Source organism: Lutra lutra, chromosome 2, assembly GCF_902655055.1.
Source record: "Lutra lutra chromosome 2, mLutLut1.2, whole genome shotgun sequence".
Lineage (NCBI taxonomy): Eukaryota > Metazoa > Chordata > Mammalia > Carnivora > Mustelidae > Lutra > Lutra lutra.
In genome coordinates this window covers 157,148,888-157,175,390 of record NC_062279.1, presented here as the reverse complement: position 1 = coordinate 157,175,390, position 26,503 = coordinate 157,148,888, and the positions used below count along the sequence as shown (strand labels likewise).

At 35.3% G+C, this 26,503-nt stretch overlaps 1 protein-coding gene across 4 annotated transcripts in view; it reads right to left on the bottom strand.

Annotated features, from left to right (window-relative positions):
• SLIT2 (slit guidance ligand 2) overlaps window positions 1-26,503 on the bottom strand; it is a 370,519-nt gene that overhangs the window by 110,264 nt on the left and 233,752 nt on the right. For 2 of the 4 annotated variants that reach the window (XM_047718995.1, XM_047718997.1), the window contains exons 6-10: window positions 21,091-21,162; window positions 15,462-15,533; window positions 12,703-12,866; window positions 11,540-11,551; window positions 10,401-10,539 (exon numbers count right to left, since the gene is read on the bottom strand). In XM_047718995.1, the coding sequence (XP_047574951.1) occupies window positions 10,401-10,539; window positions 11,540-11,551; window positions 12,703-12,866; window positions 15,462-15,533; window positions 21,091-21,162 (459 nt within the window). The remainder of the gene's footprint in view (window positions 1-10,400; window positions 10,540-11,539; window positions 11,552-12,702; window positions 12,867-15,461; window positions 15,534-21,090; window positions 21,163-26,503) is intronic. The other 2 variants (XM_047718996.1, XM_047718998.1) reach the window with 1 other exon arrangement.

Genomic DNA, 26,503 nt, shown 5'->3' with positions numbered 1-26,503 from the left:
CATGTTGAAGGCTGGGAATGTGTCCTTTCATCCATAATGTCTGAGGCGGAATAGGCACTCGAAAATATTTGTTGAGTATGTAGCGCATGAAAATACATGCTATTTTTCCACATGTTCTTCTTCTGTTGCAATAATACTCATCAGACTCCTTGGATTTTTTTAAAGAGAAACGAGTTGGAGTTTCTTTCTTGCCTTATCACCTTAATCTCCACTCTGGTCATTTTAGTATTTCTTTCTTGCCCATCTATTTGTAATTTTGCCATACTTTTTTTCACTTCTTAACTAATATTATAAAATTTTGATTGAGTCTTCTATGTCTTTCTCCTAGGCAAGCCATTATAGCTTTTTGCTTAAATGATCATACATCTCAACAAAAAAGCACATAAAGTATGTGTGTATATATATACCTAACATATGTTACATATATAGCTTTTTGGGGAAGTTAGGCACAAATAAAAAAGAAGCAAGAAAATAAATTCAAAAGGCAACCAACAGAATGGGAGAAACTATTTGCAATACATATATTTGATATATCTGGTAAGTCGTTAATATCCAAATGAAATAAAGAACTAATAAAACTCAGTAGCAAAAAAAAAATCCAATTTAAAATGGGAAAAGGACTTAGATAGACATTTTTCCAAAGAAGACATGCAAATGGCCAATATGTACATGAAAATGTACTCAAAATTGCTAGTCTTCAAGGAACTGCAAATCAAAACCACAATAAGATATCACCCCAGAACCTCAGGTTGACTATTATCAAAAAGACAAGAGATATCAAATATTGGCAAAGATGTAGAGAAAAGAAAATCTTTGTGCATTGTTGGTGGGAATGTATGTTGGCACAGTCCCTTTGGAAAACAGTATGGGAAGTTCCTAAAAAAATTAAAAACAGAACTACCACATGACCTAGAAATTTCACTCTTGGGTGTATATTTGAAGAAAATGAAATGAGTATCTTGAAGAGATATGTGTACCCTCATGTTCACTGTAGCTTTATGCACAGTGGCCAACACAGAGGAACAACTTAAATGTCCTCTAACCGATGAATGGATAAGGAAAATGTGATATAAATATATGTGTGGGTGATATTTATATATACACACATATATACATATATATAATTCACACACATACACACATTATTCAGCCATAAAAGAAAATCCTGTCATTTGCAACAACATGGCAAACCTAGAGGGTATTATGCTAAATGAAATAAGTCAGAGAAAGACAAATATTGCATGCTATCAATTGTATGTGGAATCTTGGAAAAAATGCTGATTTCATTGAAACAGAGAATAGAATGGTGGTTGTCAGGGGCTGTGGAGATGGGGAAAGGGGACGATGTAGTCAAAGGCTATACATGTTCAGTTATAAAGGGAGGAAGTTCTGAGGACCTAATATGCAGAATGGTGATTATAACTAATAATACAACACTGAGAGTAGATCTTAAGTATTCTCACCATACACACACAAAAAAGAGTTAACTGTGTTAACTATTTGAGGTGATGGACATATTAATTATCTTGTTCTTGACAATCGCTCCACAATATACACTTTTATCAAGTCATCACATTGTAACTTTAGATATACACAATTGTATTTGTCAATAATTCCTCAATAAAATTGGGGAGAGGAGGAAAGAAGTTGGGAGAAATAGGTAATAATTTTCTTATCATGAACACATATTCTTAATAAAAGCTGTCTGTGTGTATATAATGGATAGATGTAGCTTTTTAAAGATAATTATTTTAGTATTTCATTAATAGCAATTAAAGATTTTCAAGATATACATATGAAATAGAAAATTCTGCCAAAATAAGTATGAGAACACTCCAACATTAGTGAACTCAATAATGGCTTACAGAACTACAAGTAGAGTTGAATCTATAAATCTATTTTACATAATTTATCTTCACTATTTTGCTGTGGAACCATTAGAGCTGCTGTAGGCATCACACTAAGCATGGCTACTGATAACTAAGAAAATGAGATGTTTGTTCTGACAGAATATGATAGAGATCTTTGTTTGGTATACTGAACAATGAATTAACTCTCTACATTCTGTAGGAAGCTGAATTATGATGTCTTTTTCTGGGTGCTTACTTCATGATGGGATGGTAATATGAAAACTGAAGAAAATACCATCCAAAAACACGAGGAAATAAAAATAAGGATGACCAACATTTGCATGAACAATTTCTTTTATATCAAATGACTATGCATCTTATAAAATATATTGTCCTACCATTTTGTTTTTCTAATCATTAACATAATCAGAACTGAATTATTGATTTATGTATATATTTTGATGATAGCTTTATTTTGATGATGAGACTATTTAATGACATTTCTAGATGAAAATTCTATTACTTGGTAGAAGAAAAGCTAGCTTTTTAAAATGAGATTTGGGGAATACATACCAAATTTCTGCTATTGGAAGAATCTCAGAACCAAAGAGATAAATGTACTTCGAATTATCTTCATCAAAGTAGGTATGTAGAGTAGTAGATCCATATTTGAAATTAGGTTTGTGTAAAAACTTACAAAATTATTTTCTACATTACAAAAGTATAAAGTTTTCCGCTAAACTTTAGAGACTCTATAGCTCCCTTCATTCTGTATCAGTAGGTCTGAAGCAAGCTTCTTTATAATAAAAAAGGTCTTAACCACAATGCAAGATGATTTTTTTTAAAGGTACTAAGTCATAAATGTTTCTATTAGACATACACTAGGAGACTGCTGTCACATCAGTTATCCTGCAAAGCACAAAACTGTAAACATATACAATTTAAAGCCAACAGTCATCCTATATGCTAGCTAATTCTGTTAGTGGGTCTGAAGTAAGAAAAACACAGGGATGTGTAAAACTACAAAATGCTAATGAGTGCTTCAGTCGTTAACAAATGCCCTAGTAAAACTATCAATTAAAGTAGAACTGCTTGAATTTTCACTCTTATAATACTTTCTTAACTCTATTTTCTCTTGCACTTAAGAACCCTTAAGTTGGATGTATCTCTAAATTTTTAAGTACTTTCATAGTAAATGCATGCACAGAGAAAACAATGTTACTTTAAAATTATCAATTTACTGTTTATGTAGCATGGCAAACTCAGACTAGGGACTATTTCTTTCTTCCACACCACATTACATTAAAAATGGTATCATTTGCTTTATTTAGATAGTTTATGTTGCCTAGATAGTATAGTCAAGGTAATCCATATATACTATAAAATTAGTTGAGCTGTATGCTGCATTTATTTTTAAAATTTATTTTCAAAATTTTGACATATGAGAAGAAAATCAGCCAATTACACAACATGATAGTTGTCCTACTAGTTGAGACATTACTAAGTGCATGATAAATAATTAAAAAGTCACACTTGAGTTCACAACTCATAATAATTTAGTATAGAATGCGTGACTTAAAAACATGTTAATCAAATTGCACTTCAGTTTCCCTACCTATAGAAAGTCAGATGACTTTGACCTACAGTACGTGGATTCAGTTTGGCAAGAATTATTCATTAGAATTAAGGATTCAAAAATTTGGAAGGGGCAAATATAGAAATAGTCTGCAAAATGGTTAAATGTATTTGGGAAGAGTGTCCAAACAGAAATGGAGGAAAAACAAGCACTTTAGAAGTTATATTCAACACCATAAATGTAGGATGTAATAAGATAATAACATTCAAGAGCCCCTCTTTTCTTCCACTTCTTTAGCATGCAAGTGATCCATAGGAAACAAAAGAAGCAAAAGTACTCCCAAACCTCTCATCTAGCCTCCATTATTGTGAACCTCTTTGAAAGAACCTTCTTTATCGCTGGCAGAGAAAAAGCAGACCAGTAGTTTACACAACGATGAGCTTCCTTTCCGTTTTACCTATTCGAATAGCATGCCTAAGAAAATGTATTACAGCTTCCGAGAATTTCCAATCCATCTCAGAAAACATTGAAACAACCCTCAGAAGACCTGGGCTAAGAACTTTGCTACCATCTTTTCCCTTCCCATAATTTGAACTTCTCCCTGACCACCTTCTCTAAACAAATAAAAGAATCGCATGGTTTCCAAATTCTGAGCCCTAAACAAGGCAACCAAGAGCGAAGGCAGGAAGACATTAAGAATAAACAAGATAGGGGGCACCTGGGTGGCTCAGTGGTTTAAGCCTCTGCCTTCAGCTCAGATCATGGTCTCAGAGTTCTTGGATCGAGCCCCACTTCAGGCTCTCTGCTCAGTGGGGGGCCTGCTTCCCCCTCTCGCTCTGCCTGCCTCTCTGCTTACTTGTGTCTCTCTCTCTCTGTCAAGTAAATTTAAAAAAAAAAAGAAAAGAATAAACAAGATATACTAAATGGTTACAACCCACGTTCTTACTATTTTCCATGATTTATGGAACGTCTGCATAATGGTTTGAACAGGTGATCTGCCATGGAAAATCTATAACTAGATTGAAGAGAACTAAATGTCTATTTTATAACAATCCATCATCTCATATTCAAAATTTTATACCCAGAAGTGACTTAAGAAATTAATTCTGAGGATGTGATATACAGAGAATCAATTTGCTATTAATAATTCTGTTGCCATGGGCCAGATCCTGAAGACTTGCCTCAAGCATTCCATCTGTAGGAAAAGAAGGTTTTAACCAGCAGAGTGCAAAACAGCAAAGTGCTGGGAAGATCTCAGGTGGGCAACAGCTTCTTTCTTCTACACTTACTTTACCTTATACTATACATGTTCTATTTTTCCCTCTTTATTGTCATTAGTTCGTATTCCTTTGTCACATGTTCTGTTTACCATGAAGAATGGAGGCTTGGAGGCTCTCCAGAATGTGCGCACTGGATCCCTGTACTTGTCCCCAACACTGTCCTTTTTCGCATCCCCACTACGCAGTGTCGGTGCAGAAATGGCAAGGAAAACAGTCCTTCCCTGAGTTTGCAGTCTATTCAGGGTAGTCTGACGTTAATCAGAATTTCAAATTATACCGTGACAAGTTCTATGCAGATAAAATCCGGGGAGGATGAGAATATGTGACAGTGGATAGGAGAGATGACACTATGGTAGTTGTAGGCAGAAAGTAATATGAAACAGATCTCAGTTTTGTACACATTCTTATCCTTCAATGCCTGTCTTTTTGATGCTCCTTCTGTGTTTTCTTCATATATAAGCTTCCCAAAGCTTCTCTTGTCCTGTTTTTCTGAGTATCAGTTCTTCTTCTGATTTTTTCAATTCTATCTTCTACAATATCCCAAGAAGCCCATGCCCTGTTAACCTTTTTTTTTTTTTCTTTAGTTAGATCAATGAAAAAACATGAACTCGAGAATCAAATAAATCTCAGACTGAGGTCAGTTAAGCCACTTCATGATTGAAACACTTTAAAGAAGATTTCTTAACATTTTTGACCTCATTAAGAAAATAAAAACACAAAAAATCAGCGGGCTGAAATTGTCAGTCTTTGAGGGATTTGAGCAAATGCCTATAGGCTTCATTACAGAAGAAATAATGGCCTTAGAGAAAGAAGTCATCGAAGACCTATCTGTAGGATGACTGAATCAATTAATGTATCTAAAGAAGGAGGACACCCATTAGATACTGGCTGGATTAGCCCAGAACAGAGAAAAAAGGGGCTCTCAGACACCTGTCGAGAGTAGAATCCAAGCCAGTATGGGGAATAGGCAAACTTAACGACTGAATTTTAAGTATTTATAGCCCATTTTAGCCCTTTCCATGAACTATCCTACTAACGAAATTTTCTCTTACGTACTGTGCGCTTAAAAAGCACCATTATTTTTTTCCTCCTGGGAGAGAAAGGGTTGTTCCTTCAGTTTTTATTTTTAATTTTTTTTTAATGATAGATCCTTTTATTATTTTTATAAAATGTTTTATTTGTATTTTAATTAGGCTCTATGTCCAACGTGGGGCGTGAACTCACAGCCCTACTCAATAAAAACTTATTTTATATTTATCATCTGCTTATTATGTGCTATGTAATAGATTTGTTGCTGGGTATTCAGTGGTGATCAGAACAGAACTAGTTCCTGCCTCTGTCTTCAGTAGAAGTTTCATGGCACATACATGGCACATATATGACAAGCTTATATATATAAACATATATAAACAAAATGTAATAGGTGCAGTCAAAATTAGATTCCTAGCCTACAAATGAGATGACAGATCCTGGTGCATTGTACGATCATCAGGGTGATGAGACTTCTTGGAGAAATCCACCAACATTTATCTAGCTTACGTTCCTGCATTAGTTTTTTTGTTGTATTTTATTTCCATAAATACCTACATCAAAAATCAGTGAGAAGGTCACATGATATGAGTACAGCATCCAACACTGTTAGATAAATTTCGGTCTCTTCCTACCCCTTTTTCCAATTCTAACTTTAAAAAAACATTTCCCGTCTATCTTAACAATACTGTTTCAGCAAGTACCAGAAGTGTGAAATTATGGTTGTAAGCACAACGTAGAAGAAAGGAAAGGATGAGTCAAATTTCTCTACCTAGAATAACAGGCAGTAGATCACTCCTACTTGTAGCACATACATACTTTCTTTTTGTTAGAATTATATTATGAGACTGTGGCAGGAATAAAGGCATGCCACATACAAAAGGAAATCAACCAAATAGCACTGAATGAAATATCTGCTAAATTGCAGTAAAGAAATTCTACTTATAATTTATGGTAAAATTCTGATTAAAACTTATTTGAAAAATATGGAGGGAGCTTGTAATTTTCAGCTCATCATGTATTTAAAAAACTGATATCTATAAAAATGAAAAAAGAAGATGTTGTACAGCTTTACTTCCACATTTTATGAATCTGATGTTCTTTATACTAATAAAAATAAAAGAGTAATAAAGGAAATGAGTTACTAAGCTAGTATGTTATGCCACTATAATGAATGGTAATGGGGTATTTTGTTGGAGCTGAAGATCAATATGATTTATTACCAGATGCTCTACTGATAAAGCTGATAATGTAATAATCAGAGAAGTGAAATTCACCTAGAGCTTCACATATGTTGTCATCTCTACTTATAAATTTAATTTATTGTAGCTTTATCTGATACACCACCTCCTCAATATAGGCAAACCCAATGGGACATTATTATTTAGTATAACTTTTATGTTACTAAATTTCATGATAATACAAAATCTATAGAGCATACAAAATAGAAGAAACGCTCTGTGGTAAAAAATGAAATAGACTACATGAGATAAACTACTTTAAATGTCACACATTACCTTCAGTCTGTTGTATCTACAACTCACTGTTCTTTTTTTTTTTTTTAAAGATTTTATTTATTTATTTGAGAGAGAGACAGTGAGAGAGAGCATGAGTGAGGAGAAGGTCAGAGAGAGAAGCAGACTCCCCGCGTAGCCGGGAGCCCGATGCGGGACTCGATCCCGGGACTCCGGGATCATGACCTGAGCCGAAGGCAGTCGTCCAACCAACTGAGCCACCCAGGCGTCCCCAACTCACTGTTCTTTTGTCAGCCGACACAGTGTTTTGTTTTTTCTTATAATCGGGATTTAATCCACCCACTCCTGGGTCCAGGACGATCGTGCTCCCATAGAGATCTTACTAACTCTCTCTATTCTCATCTCTCTCTAAACCCACTGTCTCCGACTTCCTAATGATGGTAGTTTTCTGCATCTTCAAATCAGTCCACGTCTGTCCTTTAGAGTGACAACTGTCCTTTTTCAGAACACTCTTTCTCAGCCAAACTAAGCCCCTCCCCTCTCACGATGGCCCTTTGCTCCTCTTATTTCTGTTGGCTTTCTCTTCTATCACCTCCTTTCTATTCACTATTTCATGGATTTAACCACCAACTTTTATTTTACAATATTAATTTCTCCAAAATCTTCACCTTAAATCTTTGTCTTGCTTCAAGTTACTATAGTCTGTATTAATCCCACTGGCACCTCAGGATGTCACACATTTTGTTCACTACCCTCTCCTTTCCCAGGTTTTGTCCTGTCCTTCAGCTTCTTACATGCAATGATAAAACCACCAACAGTTCCCCATCCCTCATACTTGAAATTCTGGCTTCATCTTTGGTTCATTTTTCTCCATTAGTCCCTCGTTTCACCAAGTGCCCAAACCCATGAAGTCTGCTCCTATATTAACTACCATACTTGCTTCCACACCATCATTCCCACTGCTACTTAGCTCCTGCTTTTATGACATCTCCCCTCCGTCAACATGATAGCCACCTAAGGAGGTCTCATGCCTGGCAGTGTCCTTTTGCCAATCACTGGCACACAGCTATCAGATGAATTCTTTGAAGATTCTGATGAAAATTCCTATATTCAAATGCATTCCAAATAAAGACTTTGGTCCTTATACTACACAAGGCCCTCCATGAATTGGTTCCAAACTACCTTTCCACTCTCTCGGGTTCCAAAAGCTATACTGAGCTCCTGTTTGGTTGTGTCTTACATTTCCATTCTTATTGCCAATGTTTCTAATGTTCTATTCATTTTGAAAGCCCCTTCCTCATTTTTGCATTTCCATTCCCTACCCATCCTTCAAGACCTACCTCAAATGTTACATCTTACACAAAGCCTTCAATGATGAAAGTATCTCACTTACTGAATTACTATTTATTAAGCATGTAAAGCTCTTCATGTGTTATTTCATCACAAATTAAGAACAACCCTTAGTTTCTGAAGAGAAGAGAAGCTCACAGAGGATACACAACTTGCCTACAATCTCACAGATAGTGAGTGTATAGCTACCTTGAACTTCATTTGTTTCTCTCTTACAACATGCATTAATTCGTACCTCGTTTCATAGTTTTTAATTTTCATTAAATTTGCCAGTCACTTGATGGGAAAATCTCTGGAAAATTCATGCTGCCTTTCTTATAGTAAGTGTTACTTAAAAATGCTCTTTGGATAGATGAATATACTATTACCCTATTTGTAATATTTTATATCTTCCTACTATTTAGTTTATCATATATTACATATATTACATCTTCTGACTAAGACAAAAGTCTTTCATTAATCTGTGGCTCTAAAATTATACAGAGATGTCTTTTCTGAGGCATTATTTTCCATGATGCCCCAACATGCACCTGTTACTCTAATTAGGCTCAAATATGCAATCTCTAAAACATCATGTTCCCCACCTGTCTCTCATTCCTGATGTTTCTCTTCTGTGGAATGCCACCTGCCTCTTCCAAAACCATATATTATTCTTTTTCCAAAGGTCAGCTAAAAGATACTTATAAATGCCTTCGATGAGCAAAACTAAATTTTGATAATATTATTATGTGCATACATTATTTCATGTCTGTGTCAAACCTCCACAGATTCTAGACTCTTTACAGATGATCATGTTTTATACTACAAAGTTCTAAGCATATTTTTAAACACCTATTAAATACTTTAAATGATGTTAGTGGTCTTGTGCATTGAAGTTAGTCTCATATAAATCAAATTAAAGCAGCCAATGGGCAAAAAATTAATAGTTTTGAAAATAATTTAATTTTTTGCCTACTACATAGACTTATACAAAGTTAGGCTTATTTTATCATTTCAAACTAAAATGTCCAAAACTATGTATTTAAACTTTAAGAATTGGCCTCTAAAACAATAACATGATAGGCTGAGCAGTTAAGGATTGCTGTCTAGCTAATGGATATTGAAAGTAAAGATTTTTCCCTGATGCTTACTTCTCAAGGTGGGAGAAGCAGTTCATTTTACATCTTACATGACCTTGTTTTACCCACATGACGTATATTTGGCAAGAACAAATGCACACAGCAGTTCCATACAAAATGAAGTACTTTGTCAAGACAACAAATTTGATAGAGATAGCCACTGCTCACATAGGTTAACATACTCACTAATTATTTTCTGACTTTATAATTTTACTCTTTTTATACCTTCTGGCAGACTATACAATAGTTCAAACGAAATAGTGTAACTGCATTTTAAAACCCGAGTTCTTGAGGAGGCGGAACATCATCTCATTATCTTGATTCTATAATTTATTTCCCCAGTTTGGTCCTCCTAATATCTCCTCCCTTCAAGGTAGGGACAGGAGGGGCAGATCTACAGACTCAAATGGTCAAACTATGTACAACTACACTCTTATTTTTCCTAAATACCCTAATAACACCTTCCCAAGAAAAGGACAAGTATGATTTATCCTTTCAAATACATTCCTCTTAATTCTACTTATGTCAAGAAAAAGAAAAACCCTAGCACCTTCAGCACGATATTTCACTAAGCAGAGTCAGGCTCAATGTAATTCTGAAAAGAATATTCGTCTAAACTAATTGATCCCATTGGCCTTCAAGAAACCCAGAATCTCTAAAGAAATTCACGGTTTGGGTCACCGTGGAGGTGGAGAGATGAGAGGAAATTTCAGGGCACATACATTTCTGTGATGGTCTCTGGCAGATTCGTGGGAATCTCAGTGAGACCTTTCCCACGACAGTCTACGATATTGTTGCTACACGTACAAGCAGCTGGACAGTGCAGAACACTGCAAGAAGGAGCCATAAAGGACTGCTGACCTGCAAGAGAAACAAACAGCAATGTTTTCCCTCCTGGAACTGCGAATAGTGAAACATATGAGCTTATCTCAAACAACAGAGCACGTTATTTAACAGAAATACATTTCTCTAAATATCTCAACATAAAATTGGTCCTCGAGTGCTAAGATATATTTTAGGCAGCATGCATTTATAGTTCTAGGTCAACACTCAGATGAAGCAAATGAGATTCTTAAAACTAATTATGAAAATGATCATTTTTCAGACTTGAAATAATTGTTAAGAAAGGCTAACCTCAGACCTGAAACTGGAATTTGATTCAAAACTATTCCGAGTTCCAAAAAAAAGCAGCAGTTTCAGACTAACCTAGATTTCATTTCTGATAAACTTAAATAGAGTTTGGTCTTTATTAAATTTAAGTAGCGTAACTTACTCTACCCTCAAAAAAAAAAAAAAGAAAAGAAAAGAAAGGGAAACAGTAACATTTTCCTCTTGAAAAGTGTAACTGTTGATTCTAAATAAGTAATCATGCACCAATAAATGTGGGGAAAATCAGATCTTGCTAAGTTGGATGTCTTGAGAGGTTCAACATTTGTGCTTTCTTTGAAGTTATTATGATAATTTGTAACATGCCATTCTGTAATTATTAATCTAGACATCTGTAATTATTAATCTAGACAGTTCTTTTATTCAGCTTGGCCTGTTCTACAATGTTATCATTAAGTAGTTACCTGCAGGCATATATTTTTACGATTCAGTATTGGAAACAAAGCTGTTTGGAAATGAGCTTTGGCTGTTGGAATGACGAACAACAGAATGTGGGTCGTATTGTAGGCATGGGCATCTGCACACACTTGGCTATTGGAGCAAGGGGACAGCCCTCTCTGATCTGCAGCGAGAGGGACTGAGCGGTCATGGACACCAGGAAGATGCTGCAAACTCTTTACTAACCCAAGCCCTCAGAACAATCTGTCAAACTTTACAAAAATTGGTCTCAGTCTAAAAAGAAACGTGAACTTGCCTTCTTCCTCATCTAGAAAACAGGAAGGGAAAAGTGAAGAGAGAAAAAAGTGGTTAGTAACGAACTGTTAGTCATTGCATTCTTTAATTTTTTAAAAAGCAATCAGATCTGAAGAGAACATTCCCATTCCATGACATTATAAGAAAATTTTGTCTGGGTTATAAAAAGTGTGGAAAAGTACATAAAAAGTTCCAAAAGACAACATTAAATCAGAATCTTCTGCTAGTACTTCTTCTTGTGCCTCTTTAAGGAACTATTTGTGACGCATTATATATATTTCAAAATTTTGTGTTATTGTATTTTGAACAGGCACTTCTGAAGAATAACCAGCCCTGTATTTATAAAATAAGATATATGTCAATATGTATCAGATACTTTTAATATATTGTTTTATAAATAAATATAAATATAAGCATAAATATCAATATATATGCATTGGTAATCTGCCTAGGTTGAGATGCCTAGACTTAGCTGTGTGATCTTGGATAAGGCTACTTAACATCTTTTTCTCAGCGTTTTCATCTCTAGTAGAAAGATAATACTATATTTCACTACAGTTGTGATGAGGGAGGTGAAATGAGGTACATATATGAGAAATACCTAGACTGGAGCTCGAACATATAGAAAGAACTAAGTGAATGTGACTTCCTGAAATTTTTATATAGGCTGTGCCTTATTTTTGTTTCCAGATTTTCATCACTAAAGCTAATCGTTTATCTCTTAGAGTAGACGTGAACCACTAGTATTCACGAAAAGTATGTTGTCACTCTGCAACTATAGTCAAGCTACTTTTTTAAATTTCCCAGCAGGGATCCAGGATTAACCATATTTCCAATCATTAACAGAAAAGCAGACATACATTATTACTTAACAGGAAAATAAGCAGCAAACAGAATTAAAGTCTAGGAATTTCCTAGAGGTCCCCAGGAGTGAAAATTGAGAAATCTTCCATCCTCACATCAGAGGAACCTGTCCTTGCCAATCACACACATCCTAGAACCTATTCTCAACAGCGCTAAAACAGAGGACGTCCATGGGGTGATTAGTGCACGACGGCACGCGTTAGTGAGCAACACGGAAACTCTGAGAGCATGCATTCTCCACAGTTCTCCGACACGGCAGCGTAAAATCAGACGAAAACATAAAGGTTCTTTCTCCCTTACCACTGCAGACAAATTCGCGTTTTTGCACCTCAGCTACGTTATGGCCCCGCAGGTGGGAAGGGCCCATACACTGAGTGTAGAGACCCACCCGGGGCCTCTGGCGCAGCCAGTCAGACAGCCAGGCCAGGTGGCAGTCGCAGTAGAGATTGTTTGAGTGCAGTCGACTAGAGAAGAAAGAGACAAGTTTAAAGCAAGAAAAACAGAAAACGGTTACTTTGAATATTGAAAAAAAGAGTCTTCATAATAATCTACAGCTTTATTTCTTAAAATATCAGTAGACAAAGCTAAGGAAGTCCCGACCTAATTCGTTTTCTCAACATTAAACTGGTGTACAACTGCAGAATGGAGTCTCTCTTCATTTACCTCTAAGCCAACATCCAGAAGCTTGAACATGACCATAAAGATGATTTCCCTATGTTCACTCAAAAGAGTAAAAAGAAACAGAGATGTCCAAGGCAAATTGCTTTGCAGTCCCAACATACTGACAGCCAGTTGGGGTGGGGTGGGGGGAAGGGGAGGTGATGGGTGGGGCAGGGGTGGGGGTATGTTCATAAAAGTCACTGCTCCCAGTATGAATGATCCCTTAGTCCTGCTGTTGTTAGTTTCTGGAGGAACTGCTTGCAAAATCTTTTTAGCAGGTCACTTTCGTTTTTTGCTGAACAAGATAGAATAATAATTCAATATAAAATACTTCTTTCATGTCCCTATTCTGATTTCCTTCTTTTTGTTTAAGCAGAAAAAGGGATTAGCTGCTTTCGGCTCTTGGGACCCTATCCTCAAAGAGCAGGAACTGAAATGAAAAGACATAAATGGCTGGGAGTGAAGGAATTAAGTGAGCCCCCCTCTCTGTGTTGGCAGGGATCCACACCAGACCATGGATCCATTCCAAGTGGCAAATAGCACTTTTCCATTAATAAAATATCAGACAAATGTATCCACTAAATTAGGTAAATGACTTCAAATTGGCTTTTATGTTTTCTCAAACTAAAGAAAAGGACATCCAAAGCTATAAATCAAAGCATCATTTCCAGAATCATCTATGACACAGTAATACCATTTTAGTCCTTTTTAGCTGATGTGCTCAATTCTAACCCAATAACAGTAATGGATATTAAAACATGGAACTCAGTCCAGAAAGATAATTGGACCATAAAAATGGAATTTTTAAGTAGCAGTGATAATACAGAATAATGAAACAACCAAAGCAAGAGAATTTCAAGTTAGATGACTGTTTTACATTCTCCTTGAGCCTGTAAGATATGGAACAGACTGTCTTGCATCAAAACTTAGACGGCCTGCCCAGAACAAAAAGCTACATTTTGTGAAACCTGGGTGACCTCCAGCTCAGTTTGCTTGGAAGTCAGAGTGGCATCCTTTGGAAACCAGGAAGCACACTCTACCTCATTGTTCTAGAAACATTTTCATCTGAATCAAGCACGTTACAACGAATCAATTCCATGTGCGCAAATTTGAAGTGAGAAAAGAACATAAAACTTTAAAACCCTGATTAGCAAAACAAACTATGATGGATTTCTAAAGGAAAATAAAGCTCACTATCAAAAAGGCAGATGACAGATGTTTCCACATTCTCAGTGGCCTCATTTTTGCCACTTAGGAGCCTGTTCACTTTGCATTTTAAAAAATTAACTAAAGTCAATGGTTAAGCAATGAATTTCATCAAATATATTCTTGGGTGAACTGGTCTATTCACTTGGTCAGGTTAGGCGCATCAAGAAAACGGAATTTATGTTTTATCTGCATACTTTCAGAATTCCTTTATTTTGTTAAATCATATTCCAAAGAAATGATAATGATGTGTTGTATCATACACAGAACACCATAGTTTAGTGACCAAAAAAAGGAGATTCAGATTGGTACTATCCAAATCATTAAAAAGCTGGCAATTCAAATGATTTTTCATTAAAGAGAAAAAATAAATGCAATACATTTCCAGTTATAAACTATTATAAACTGAAAATTATTTTGAAAACCCAATCAACATACATATATCCCCCACTTAAAAACACATTTGTTTTTTTCAAGAAGTTCAATGCTTTACTTATATTTCCCACTATTTCTCACATGTTGTATAAATAGTATTTTTGAGGCCAGGGTGATTCTTAATCTGAGTTCAAACGAGATTTATCTCTGAAAATGCTTTAACTAACTATCCCACTCTGGGCTTTAAGGATTAATTTTCCTCCAAGAGGAAAAAAAAAATAGCTGCAGCAAATACATTATGAGAGAACAAGTTTTTATTCACCTAAAATATTTTAATGTTCATCTTCTGAAAAGATATTTTTAAATACAAATTTTGCCACAATCTTAGTTACAGAAGGACTGGAGAGTTATGTTGTAATTTTACACTACAAAGAATGTAGGAGATCCAGTTCAGCTTTATTAGGTCTGCTTGTTGTACAGTAATAAAATCATAAAGATTTACCATTTATCATTTCTGACAGCCAATCAAGGAGTCTTACATTTCTTAATGAAATGTGACCTCCACAAGAGCTCTAAGTAAACGTCTCCCTCTCCCCCAACTTCCCACGATGCATATCATTGAAAAGAAAGCTTTCATGTTTTTAGAATGATAGTTCATTTATTCAAACATCACATCTAGCACTTTTTAAAAATGTGGTGTTTTCCTTCTCTACCCTGTAATGAACTCATGATTCTATTCTTTGTTTACAAAAAACAGTATTTTAGGGGAACCCTTAATTGATTAAATTGACCCTTAGATATATATTGTGGCTACTTACAAAGTCCTAAGTTTAGGCATGTGGTTGAAACTTGCCACAGAAAGTCTAGTAATGTTGTTATTGTTGAGAGTGCTGTAGAATAATAAAAAAAAAAAAAGTTAGACATTTCAGGTAATGCAAATTCATTGGTCATTCTATATATTAATAGAGAGACAATGCGATTATGTTTATGCAGGACAACTACGTGGTAGAAAGGTAATAATATAAGGAATGCCCTATATTTTAAACAAGACAATAAATAAATGTTATACGTCAACATATTTCTATGCTTTCAGCTTTATCAAATATTTGTGACAGATTTGTCTTATATTTTTGACTATTCACATGTTGCCCTTTGCACCATGTGCATGAATGATTATGTATTTATGACACTGCTTAAGGAACTAACACGAGATATTCAACAGTCAGTAAAATCGGGCAGCGGGATTTCCTTAGAGGGGCACTGTGTGTAATTAGTATCAGTAAATGAAGATATTTGAAATCTCCCAAAGACTCCTGCTAAGTATTCTTTATTGTGGACATTGGCCATGCCGCTGTCGAAATCTGAGTAGCAAGAATGATATCTGCACTTGGGATTTGCATTGGATAGGGATAAAATGTCAGGCTGTAGCAGTTTATTGATACATTCTAACAGTTTTATGTGGCAGGCACATATCTTGTCCTTTGCTTACTGTGGTGTGGTAGTGATCACGGTTTCTTGATGCCAGAGTCAGGAAGATGGGTGGTCAAGGCAGAGATGGTGAAAATAGCACAATTCTTGCTTGGTTTAAATTGTTCCTACTTTCCCCCTAACACAGGCATTGTTTGTTATTATTTTGACCATTTCTACTATGACCAGTAACAGTTCATTCATCTAGTATTTCCTAAAGGGTTTTTAACGTTAGGGCAACATGGAATGGTATAAAAATAAATCAGGCATAAAACCTGTCTTAAAGTAGCATATAGCCCAACTGGGGAGATGAAATACACAAATTATAAAAACTTAGAGTTAATAAGGTTAAGAAGAGGTCCCCCCACCCCCCGCCCTTCAGAGAAGTCTGTCTATGACAAGAAATGGACAAGACAACTACCCCAGGGCTGTGATTGTGCAGTGCAAAGATGGAAAACAATTCTCGTATAGAGAAAACAGCATGGTGGGGTAAGGAAATCATGCAAGCCTCTGAAGTAGGCAAGAGGACGGGATCAATGGCCAGTGGATACCATTTAATAATGGAGACAGGTCTGGAGTAGACTTGGTGAATTCTCTTGCCAGTGTAAGCCAGGCAGGGAACATAAATGGAGAGAAACAGGTTGTATATACAGTAACAGGACACAGAATGAGGATGAGAGATGGAGAGGAGCAGGCAGAGAGCTGGGGACGAGGAAGACCTTGGTAAGATAGCAATGATACTCTGTGCTATAGCAGCTAAAACTCAGCTCTGATGCGTTGCTGCTCTGATGTAATGGAAGGCTGCCAAACAATTGGATTTTCTCAGGAGAAGCCAGAAATGGGAAATTATGCCTTTATCCCCCCAAGTTTTAAATACTGGCAACAAATTCCGATATTTCAAAGAGTCCATGGACTGAGTCTGTTTGGACTGAGCGAGATAGGTTTGTGAGGCTACTTCTGGCCAGCTGGAGGCTGCAGTTGTTAATGGTGTGATTTGGGGTACACAGGGGGCACTTAGACTTCTAGGCAAAGTAGGGCACAGTGGCTACAGAGCTACAACAGGCAGATTTTCTTTCCTACCCAGCTTTGCAATGTATTGAATGATAGAAGAACTAATCCAAGTGATTTGAATTAAGTTACATAAGGAAAAAAAAAAAAACACTTTATGAAGGACCTACAAAGCATTGAATTGGTTGGTTCATGTTATCTAAAAGCCTGTAGCATTTTTCTGTGCTCAAGTGAAATGAGATTTTTTTTTTTCAAACGCCATTAAAATATATCCTGATGTTTGAACTAAAAGGTTTCACTTCTCAAAGGGATTTGCTTTCAAATGACCCCTTTTCCCACCCTCAAAATTTATGCTGACTTTATATGGCTAAACTCTTTAGAGTACATAACATACAACAATGTGACTTCAGGGATAACATTTTTTTTTTTAAGTAATTCACTTGCAGCAGACATGCATTAATTCTGAACTGTAATTTCTTACGATTCCGTACCAAAGAGAGTTTTCGTTGAATGCTGATACTGCTGCCAAGTTTGGAGTCTTTTATCACAATGTTATTTTGCATAACACAACCGAAGAAATGTTATCTTTCTTAGTATTTTTTATTCAATATTGATGCTGGCAAAACAATATTGATATTGATGCCTGGTAATGGAGCCGTATGTGGAACCAATGAAATTATTTTAAACTTAGTAATTAATATGTGTTAATTATGTATGGTGTAATGTATTTTTTATGGTCATGATCAATTCCTACAGCGAAACAATGCAAATTTGTCTATTGTACTTCTTTATTTGTGAACACTTTCTCCTATATGAGAGTGTATTTCTATCTTCAACTTCAAGATTTTCTCTTTGCAATGAGAATATATTCTTGTACAAAGGATAGCTTTATGTGTAAACACAGAATGTGAGTCTTGGTAATCATGTAGGTCCTCTCAGACTTAGCTCTTGATTTATTCTTTTCTTATTCCCTTCATGCTCAGGATAGTATTTGGCAGAGAGTCTGGTATTTTATGGATATGAACCTCTACATCTCAATTAAATAAAATTTTGCCTATTTTATGGAAAAGGAACAAAAAAGATATAAAACTAGCAACCTAAGGAATATATTTCATTTCTGAATCTGCTGTCCAAAGAAATAGAAAACACCGAAATAGAAAACAAAATAGTTCCAATGTTATTTTTGTGATATCTTCATATTAAGAAGATATGCTTTTTTAAAAATAAATATTACTGAATCGTGTCAATCAGAATTCCACAATTTGCCAAGGTTCCATGAACATACAAGTGATAAACAGCCTACCCTTGCTTTCATTTACCTGGACTTTTCCTTCTTAAACTTTATTCACTCTCCGTACCCTAATAAATATCTTAACAAATTTTCATCAGTGGCCCAGGATGATCACTTCCATCTTTTCCTGTTTTGCCTCAGTGTAATCCGTACACTCACAAATGGCTCATGGAACCAAAATTAAACAAAACAAAACAAAACAAAACAAAACAAAAAACCCCTGAAGCATTGGGACTCTAAATTTAAGGTGATTTGCAAATTAATTAATGCTTCATTAGCTCCACTCAAGAAGATATATTGTAAAGAGTCATACATGGTAAAAATAGGCAAAACAGACATTCTTTCTGGAACCTTCTATCAAAAAAGCCCCCAACCAAATGTTTACAACAGAAGAACTTTTTTGATTTACTCAACAAGAGACTTGGGCTTGATAAATCCCAGTCTTTTGAGTGCTTTCTCCAGTCAGCCTTAAATTTTTCATCAATTAATTTCTTTAAAGGTTGTATGAACTATGAGGATTTTAAAAATTAATACATATTAAAAGAATGTCTGCTTGACTATCAAATTTTAATATAAAATATTTAAGACATTTCAAATGGCACATTTTCTTGTATCATGTACTAATTTTAATTATTTATTTTTAGCAAACTCTGACCATTATATATCTCTTTGAAACCTATATATTAAGGTCCTCAAAAGAATTCTCAAACTTGTGGATTTTGATTTTAACTCCATGAATCATAAGACAATTTTCACTCTTTGGTGTGTTTCAAGATAGTAGTTTCAAGTCACCTTTTTAACATGACAAACACAATATATGCAGTGATTTTGTTTTCATGAGCTTACTAAATCTAAAAACAGTGATATTACTCTATAACAAATAAGCAGATGAATCAAATGAGTAGTTATTGTATTTGTGGGTAAAGAGTTTTCAGTGTCCAGCATGGTGTTTGACACAGAGCAGGTGCTCTGTGTGTATGTATCTCTCTCTCTCTCCCCTCCCTCTCTCTTTCTCTTTCTCTATATTTATACATATATATATATATATATATATATATATATATATATACCCAATATATACTCAATATATTATGTATATGCATTATTTCATATCTAATAAGCTCTTTTAATTAATAACAAAATACTTTATGGGATTTTAGTCCATGCAAAGTATTCAGCAAATTTTCTATAAAATTTTTGGTGTCGCTCCTATTCCTAGTTAGAAGTACTGACTTGGTAATACATTTTTGGCTTGAAAAGATCCGTTCAATTAAATAACACCCATGGTAGTCTCTTCATATACCAAGTTTACGACATTGACTATGGTTTTGACATCAGACTACTATGATGAAACCGTAGTTGCATCCTCATTATTCTGACTCTGAAATAGTAAAGTGAGCTTTGTATATGAATGGGTCTGGCACACAAATAAAAAGTGGCCTTGTAACTACAATGTTTATGATAAGCACTCTGAATGTTTTCCCTAGAGAAAAAGTTAGACTGTTACCAACAGAAATAAAGGTGACTTGTCACGTGGATAGACAATGATATATGTTCTTATAACAGTTTATCTCAATCAACTAGTTCTTATGTTAAGTCCTTAAAAATAATCAGTAATGTTTTGTCAAAACATCCAACTTTTTTCAGCATTACATTCTGTAGCTCAAACTCAATTTTTAAAGTAATGGAATCTTTTTTTTTTTTTTTTCAGGAGGATTTCATGATTCTTGGATAATTTTTACCACATGGACTCAAAATTCAAAACCTCTTCACATTTAATTCAATTTTGGATTCTGAATAAATTTAGTCAGGGATGAATTATAGCAGAGAAAAATATTTTTTTTTTGGGATAGAAATCTGCAAATTTATTTTAAAAGCTAGACTGGTGAATCTCTGGCTGGAAAATAAAAAAATCCCACAAATGTATAGGCGATTTCAAACACTTTAGTAACTCCAGTTTACATTAAAATTATTTTTCATTAGAATAACTTCATTAAAATTTTTTTACCAAGTCAAAGGTCTGTAGAGATTACTCAGTTGCCTCTAACCCATTTTTGTCAGTCATGCCTACCCAGCAAGGAAAGGGAGGATGCCAGTTACAATTCAGAGCTGAGTGCTGTGCTTTACTGAGTCAGTAGTGAAGACTTTAAAATGGACCCAGTGGGCAGCTTATTAAAATTAGAAAACAGATCTCAAAATCACCTTTCCAAAATGATGTTATCCAGTTACAAGTGACATCTCAAAACGAGAAAACATTTTCCCATTGCATGGCAACTACACAATATTCCAACTTGTCAGCGACTAAAGAGGTTTTATTTTTTTGTTGTCGTTTTTCTGACACAACTGATCTTAAATCTTAATATTTAGCAATTCTAGGCATTCTCACAAATCCTGTGACTGAAAATATTTTGTTATAAGGAGAAATACGTACAGGACAGTAGTGTGAACATCTGAATGTTCTCCCTTAAGAGACATTTTAACCTAAACATGCAGAAATGATGCCCACGGTTGTGTGCACATACATTTCAAGTTCTCTGTATATTCCCCAGGAGTGATTTAAGGTATCTTCCTAAGAGACCATCCTGACACAGGTTTTGAGCTAGCGGATAAGCTCCCCCATCAGCACTCCCAGACACAAAGCTCCCGTTTTCAAAAGAGTCAGAGAGAGAAGCAACACTTACAGCACTTCCAGGTCCCGCAGAGCCCTAAATGCCCCATCTTCAATACAGCTGATCTGGTTGTAATCCAGTTGCCTGTAAACAGATTAGAAGAATATATGTAAAAGGCTGAAGACTATCTGGGTTGGGTGAAAGGAAGTCCCCTGATGGGTCTAGGAAGCCCTGGCTGCAGAAACTGAAATGCTGTCACAAATACTGCTTAAGAATGTCACAAGCCATTCTGGCCTCCGTACTGCGACTGAGATCTCTTTTTGTTCTGAACTGTCTGTGCAAATAGCAGCCCTTGGAAAGCTCCAGTAAATAATAACTGTGCCTTATATTAAATGCCATAGGAATGCAATTTCATTACATCAAGAAAAGCTATCCATTAAGAGCTTTCAGCGTCATCTTGCTGAAACAATTTCATTAAGGTAAAGGACTGTAAATCACTTAATGTCACATGCACCCCCTCAGTGACCTAACAGAATCCATTTATCAGAGACGCCCAGCTGCATGTTAATTTCACCATCCTTGGCAAGAAAGAGCAAGACTACTTTTAGGTTTTCTTCTTTTAAAAGCAGTTTTCCTTCGAGAACTCCCAATCGCAAGAGAGAAATGAAGTCCCACGTACCTCCCTGCTATTCCCAACCAGGAAAACCCTTTAGAAAGCGAGCCCTTGTTCTGCATTACGCTTTGCTTAATATCCATGATTTGCACCGTGTGTCCTTACATGTGATTTCCCTGCATTGTAAATATGGCATACTTCCAGTTAAGAAACTCCCCAAATTTCCAGAAAATAAGTTATAAAGTATTAAGAAATTAATCTTTTTGCTTTTCTCAAAGATGTTAATTTTAGCTGCAAACGCAAGAACGCATACTGCAGCAACATCATTAAAACACTACACCAATCTATGCTAAAGAGTGTAAAAGCTTTATCAGTTCCTTCTAAATAGTACAAAATGCCAACAAATGAATCTTCTCTTGTAGTTGAGCACTCATTTTTTATAATTCAAAGATGAAAAGACAAAGTTACTCCAAACTTGGTTAAGTCAGTTTGTTCCTGCTGCTTGTTTTCAGAATTACAATTTTCTTTATCCAGGCTGACCTATTTATTTGGTTGAAATAAACAGCTAAGTACTAAATCCTACAAGTTCTATCTTTATATTATTTTAAATTCTTTTTTTAAACAAATAAGCAGTTGTTGTTTAAGTCTAGTAGCTTGATGCTTAGCAATATTATTATTCCAGTAAAGAAAAGTATTTTAAGGCTTCACTTGAGACAGAAACAAAATGTTTGATGAAATAGGTGAATTGTCAGTTCTCCATGCATTGGGAGGGAATCGGATGTACAGGGCTCAGACTATGATCATAATACAAATGAATCTTGTCCTCGTTTCAAGTGCGAAATTCACCAAAAAGGCTAATTCGCGTTTGAGGTGTATTCTTAAAGTACTGTTTCAACATTCCCGTAAAACAGCTGTTTCTCTCACAAGGCTATGGAATAAAGGTGCAATGATTTAATCCAGTGACTTTCAGAGGGGCTTCTTCAAAATCCTTACTTTAGAAATTATGTACATAGGGAATGTCTCATGAAATATACATCTCATTTTTAAGAAGGTCTCTAGGGGACACAGACTACCTTGATGTCATGCAAATGGTACAATCTAGGACCTGCAACATTAAAAAAAAAAAAAGGCCAACTCTGGAGAAGATATGGTTTTATTGCTTTTATAAACTAAGGCTTTCCCCAAATAATAGGTACCATCCATGCTACTGTAATAGCTTAAGCATTTCTACTTATTAGGAAGTAATGCAGAAGGATAATTTTATTTTCTAGGAAGACTTTTAAAGCTTCATGATGTAATATGGCTGCTGTGGTTCCAAGAAAACACTTACATTCTTGAGCACTTTGATTTTTACAGATTAAATTCTTTTAACAATTAAGTTAACAGCCTTTTTATTTTAAAGTGCTAAATATATATCTACACTACTATTCTCTAACCTCTTGAACAATTTATCAAAGCGATTTAAATTAGTACAATGGCATGAAGTGTTACCTTTGACACACCACAAAAGAGAAATTGTTTCCAGACAAATTGGCAAAATCTTTTAATGCTATCAAATTTGCCTAATGCAGTCTCCAGGTTAATCTGTAAAAGGGTGAGCTGTATGTTTGCCCATATCTTATTATCCTTAGCTGTCAATGTATAAGTCAGTGCTGACACTGCTTCTTTTAAATCATGCATACTATACACAAAGGGGAAGACCTAGCATGCCAGAAAGCACTCAAGCAAATCTTGTTCTACAGAGACTGAAAAGCAGATTACTTTCTCTATACCACCAGAAGTTGAGACACTGCTGGAAACTTTGGTAATTTCATCCCTCTTCAATATTGCTCATGGTTGCATGCTTCTGATTCTTAACAGAAACCCAAGTCCTTGGTATTAAAGCACAAGGATATTTGGCTCTCATAGAACCAAAGTTTTCCTTAGAAGTTTTCTGAATGCCATCATGGCTCAGGCCATTGGCCTTCTGAAAACGAAGGTATTGTATGAAAAAGTTACTTGTACGAGAGAACAATCAAAATAAATAATTTTTCATCAACTGGTGGATTTCCTTATATCGAAAGGAATGTTTAAGCAGAGTGCTGTGCCCGCTCTGATTGCTCATGAGAAAAATCTCTCGGCACAAAAACGTCCATTTGTCTGTATATGGTTCAAGATAAAGAGGGTCAACACCATGCAAAAGCATACTTTACTTCAGGGATTTGTGACTATTTTTTGCACCTTGTTTCTCTCACCCAGTTCACTTCCTTCTCTACCATCTTTTCAAGACCGGGGCCTTTCTGCTTTCTGTAAGCAGGAAAGGATCTGTTCTCAGATTTAGTGACAGGCTGATTCTGTTTAGAAGTGATTTCCAATTGTGCAATGAAATTACTCTGAATTAAGGCATTAGTAAGAGGAGAGGTTTTTGTTTTGTTTTGTTTTTTACTTCTCCAAAAAGTAGTATTACAATTATTCAGCCAAACACAGGGTAAATTTGTTGATCTTTGGATAATAAGAGCACTAAGATACATTAGGAACAGCTTCAGGATGCTTTCCTGGTATAGGGGTCACGTCCCATAGGGAACAAGCTAGCACCTTTTTTTTTTTTTTTTAATTTTCCGGAGAGAAAGAACAGCGCAGATATAGTATCATCAGCGATTTATTTCAGACCTTCAGCTGACGGATCCTAGCACAGATTTTGTGGCTTCTCTCCTATATTTCCTACCTCCAGTCTTCTGTTTCTGTTTGAATTCCAAATTCCATCTCTATCTTAACCTTCATTGTTCTAGTTTGTAAGGGTGCATTCTAAAGCAAGTGCTTTATCTTTAATTTCATGAAATTGACGATGTTAACAAGAATAGAAAACTTCAAGCTCTCTTTCAGCATTAACATTCTATGATTCTTTTTTCATTGGTCGCTATTTCTCTTAGGTTATTCCAGAATAACACTAGATCGCTTGTTTTAATTTTTCCTTGTCCTGGTAAATTTAGTCTTTGATAATGCAGTGTATCTTTATCAAGCAGGTGTTACTCTGAGCCTTGCACACATGAAGTTTCTAAAGCAGATCTGATTTTCTTCAACATAAAAAATGATTTAGCTTCGTTTCAGATTTTGATTAATTCTAGGTATGAGCAACAATATATAATGCTGATGAATATAAATTTTAGAAATATGCATATTAAATAACAGAAAGGTTGAACATTTGCTTACTTGGCATCCTGAAATATATCTAGAGATACTTACTGCATTCTGTAACTTTTTAAGTTTTTTTTTTTTTTCTTTTTCAGGGTCTTCCTGTTTTCAGTTATTAAAATTTGGATACATACTATGTTTGAATTACACATACAAACTCACCTTCCTGCATTAACTTTATTTGTTTTTGTCCTTGCTCATAGAAAATTTATGTTGCACTGCAGTGTCCAAGTAATAAGATCTTATTAACAACTGATTTTCTTTTTGTGAGAATTAAAATAAATAAATAAAATATTTAAAAAAATAACTTTAAAGCCAGACAGAGTCTCCCAGTATTTCAACAAAACATATTATAACTATGCTCTGATTCTCCAGGGTTTTTTGAGCACAAGAAATAGAAGTTTAGTTCATATTCATATTGCTATAAATGGCAAACTCCAAAAGCTTAGTTGACTTAAAATAATATATCAAAGTGATTAGAATCAATAGGAGGGAGAAACAACATTTTGCCATTTGGAAAGAAACCTGATAAAACATATAAATCAAATGGCAGAAATAAAATGTTGTTAAGGATATGGGTATGATCTGTTCTATTTCTTCCCTTGTGTGTATAAAATTCAAGTCAATATGAGTGCCTAAATATACAAATCTTATGCCAATAATGACTCTTAAAGAAGCAACTCAAGATTTAAGTTATAATGGATAGAGGACAAGAGAATAATGTAAATTGACCCATATGAATGAACACCCACCCTAGGCTGAAGTTTTGGCAACCATGTCATTTAACCTCAGCATAAAAGCACATCAGTGCTAACCCAGGTATTAGTGAATAAATCTACCAAAGGAAGGACTATCCCCTGAGGAACGCTAAATAAAATATTTGAGAATTTGGTCCTTCTGAAATCTTTCAAGAAAAATGTTGTGGGGTTTTTTGCTTAGGAATAAAGAATCTCAGCTTTTATCGAAATTGTCTACAGTATAAAGTTATATCCAGGGGCGCCTGGGTGGCTCTGCCTTCGGCTCAGGTCATGATCCCAGGGTCCTGGGATCGAGCCCCGGATGGGGCTCTCTGTTCAGCGGAGAGCCTGCTTCCCTTCCTCTCTCTCTGCCTGCCTCTCTGCCTACTTGTGATCTCTGTCTGTCAAATAAATAAATAAAATCTTTAAAAAAAAATAAAGTTATATCCACTTGCTAATTTATTAGGGAAAAGTGAAAGGTAAGTTCTAAGAGACATGGTACCAGAAAATGGAGGAAAAACAACCAAGTAGCCCTTCACTTTCTAGTAGCTCTCGTAACCTAATCAAAGGTGGTAGAAACTGAAACTGACAATTGCTTACATTTACTGAATGCATAGCAAATAGCAGGTCTGTAGATATTATCTCATTTTTCCTTACATTAACCTGAAAAGCTAAATGTTCTCATCATTCTGATTTTATAGAAGAGGAGGTGAAGCTCACAGAAGTTTAATAACTTACTCAAAGTAAATAAGCAGTGAAATCTTGATTCAAATTTAAATCTGTGTATTGCTGAAGTCCCCACTCAATAGTAAGTATTCAGGGAAAGAGATTCAGGAACTGTTCATTCTGCAAATGAAAGGTTCAGCTCAATCTCTGATGCCCAAACTTCAAAGACAAAGTCAGCATGTAAAGAGTGCTATAGAATGTCAGGGAAGGAACAGATCACCCCATGCTGAAGTAGTCT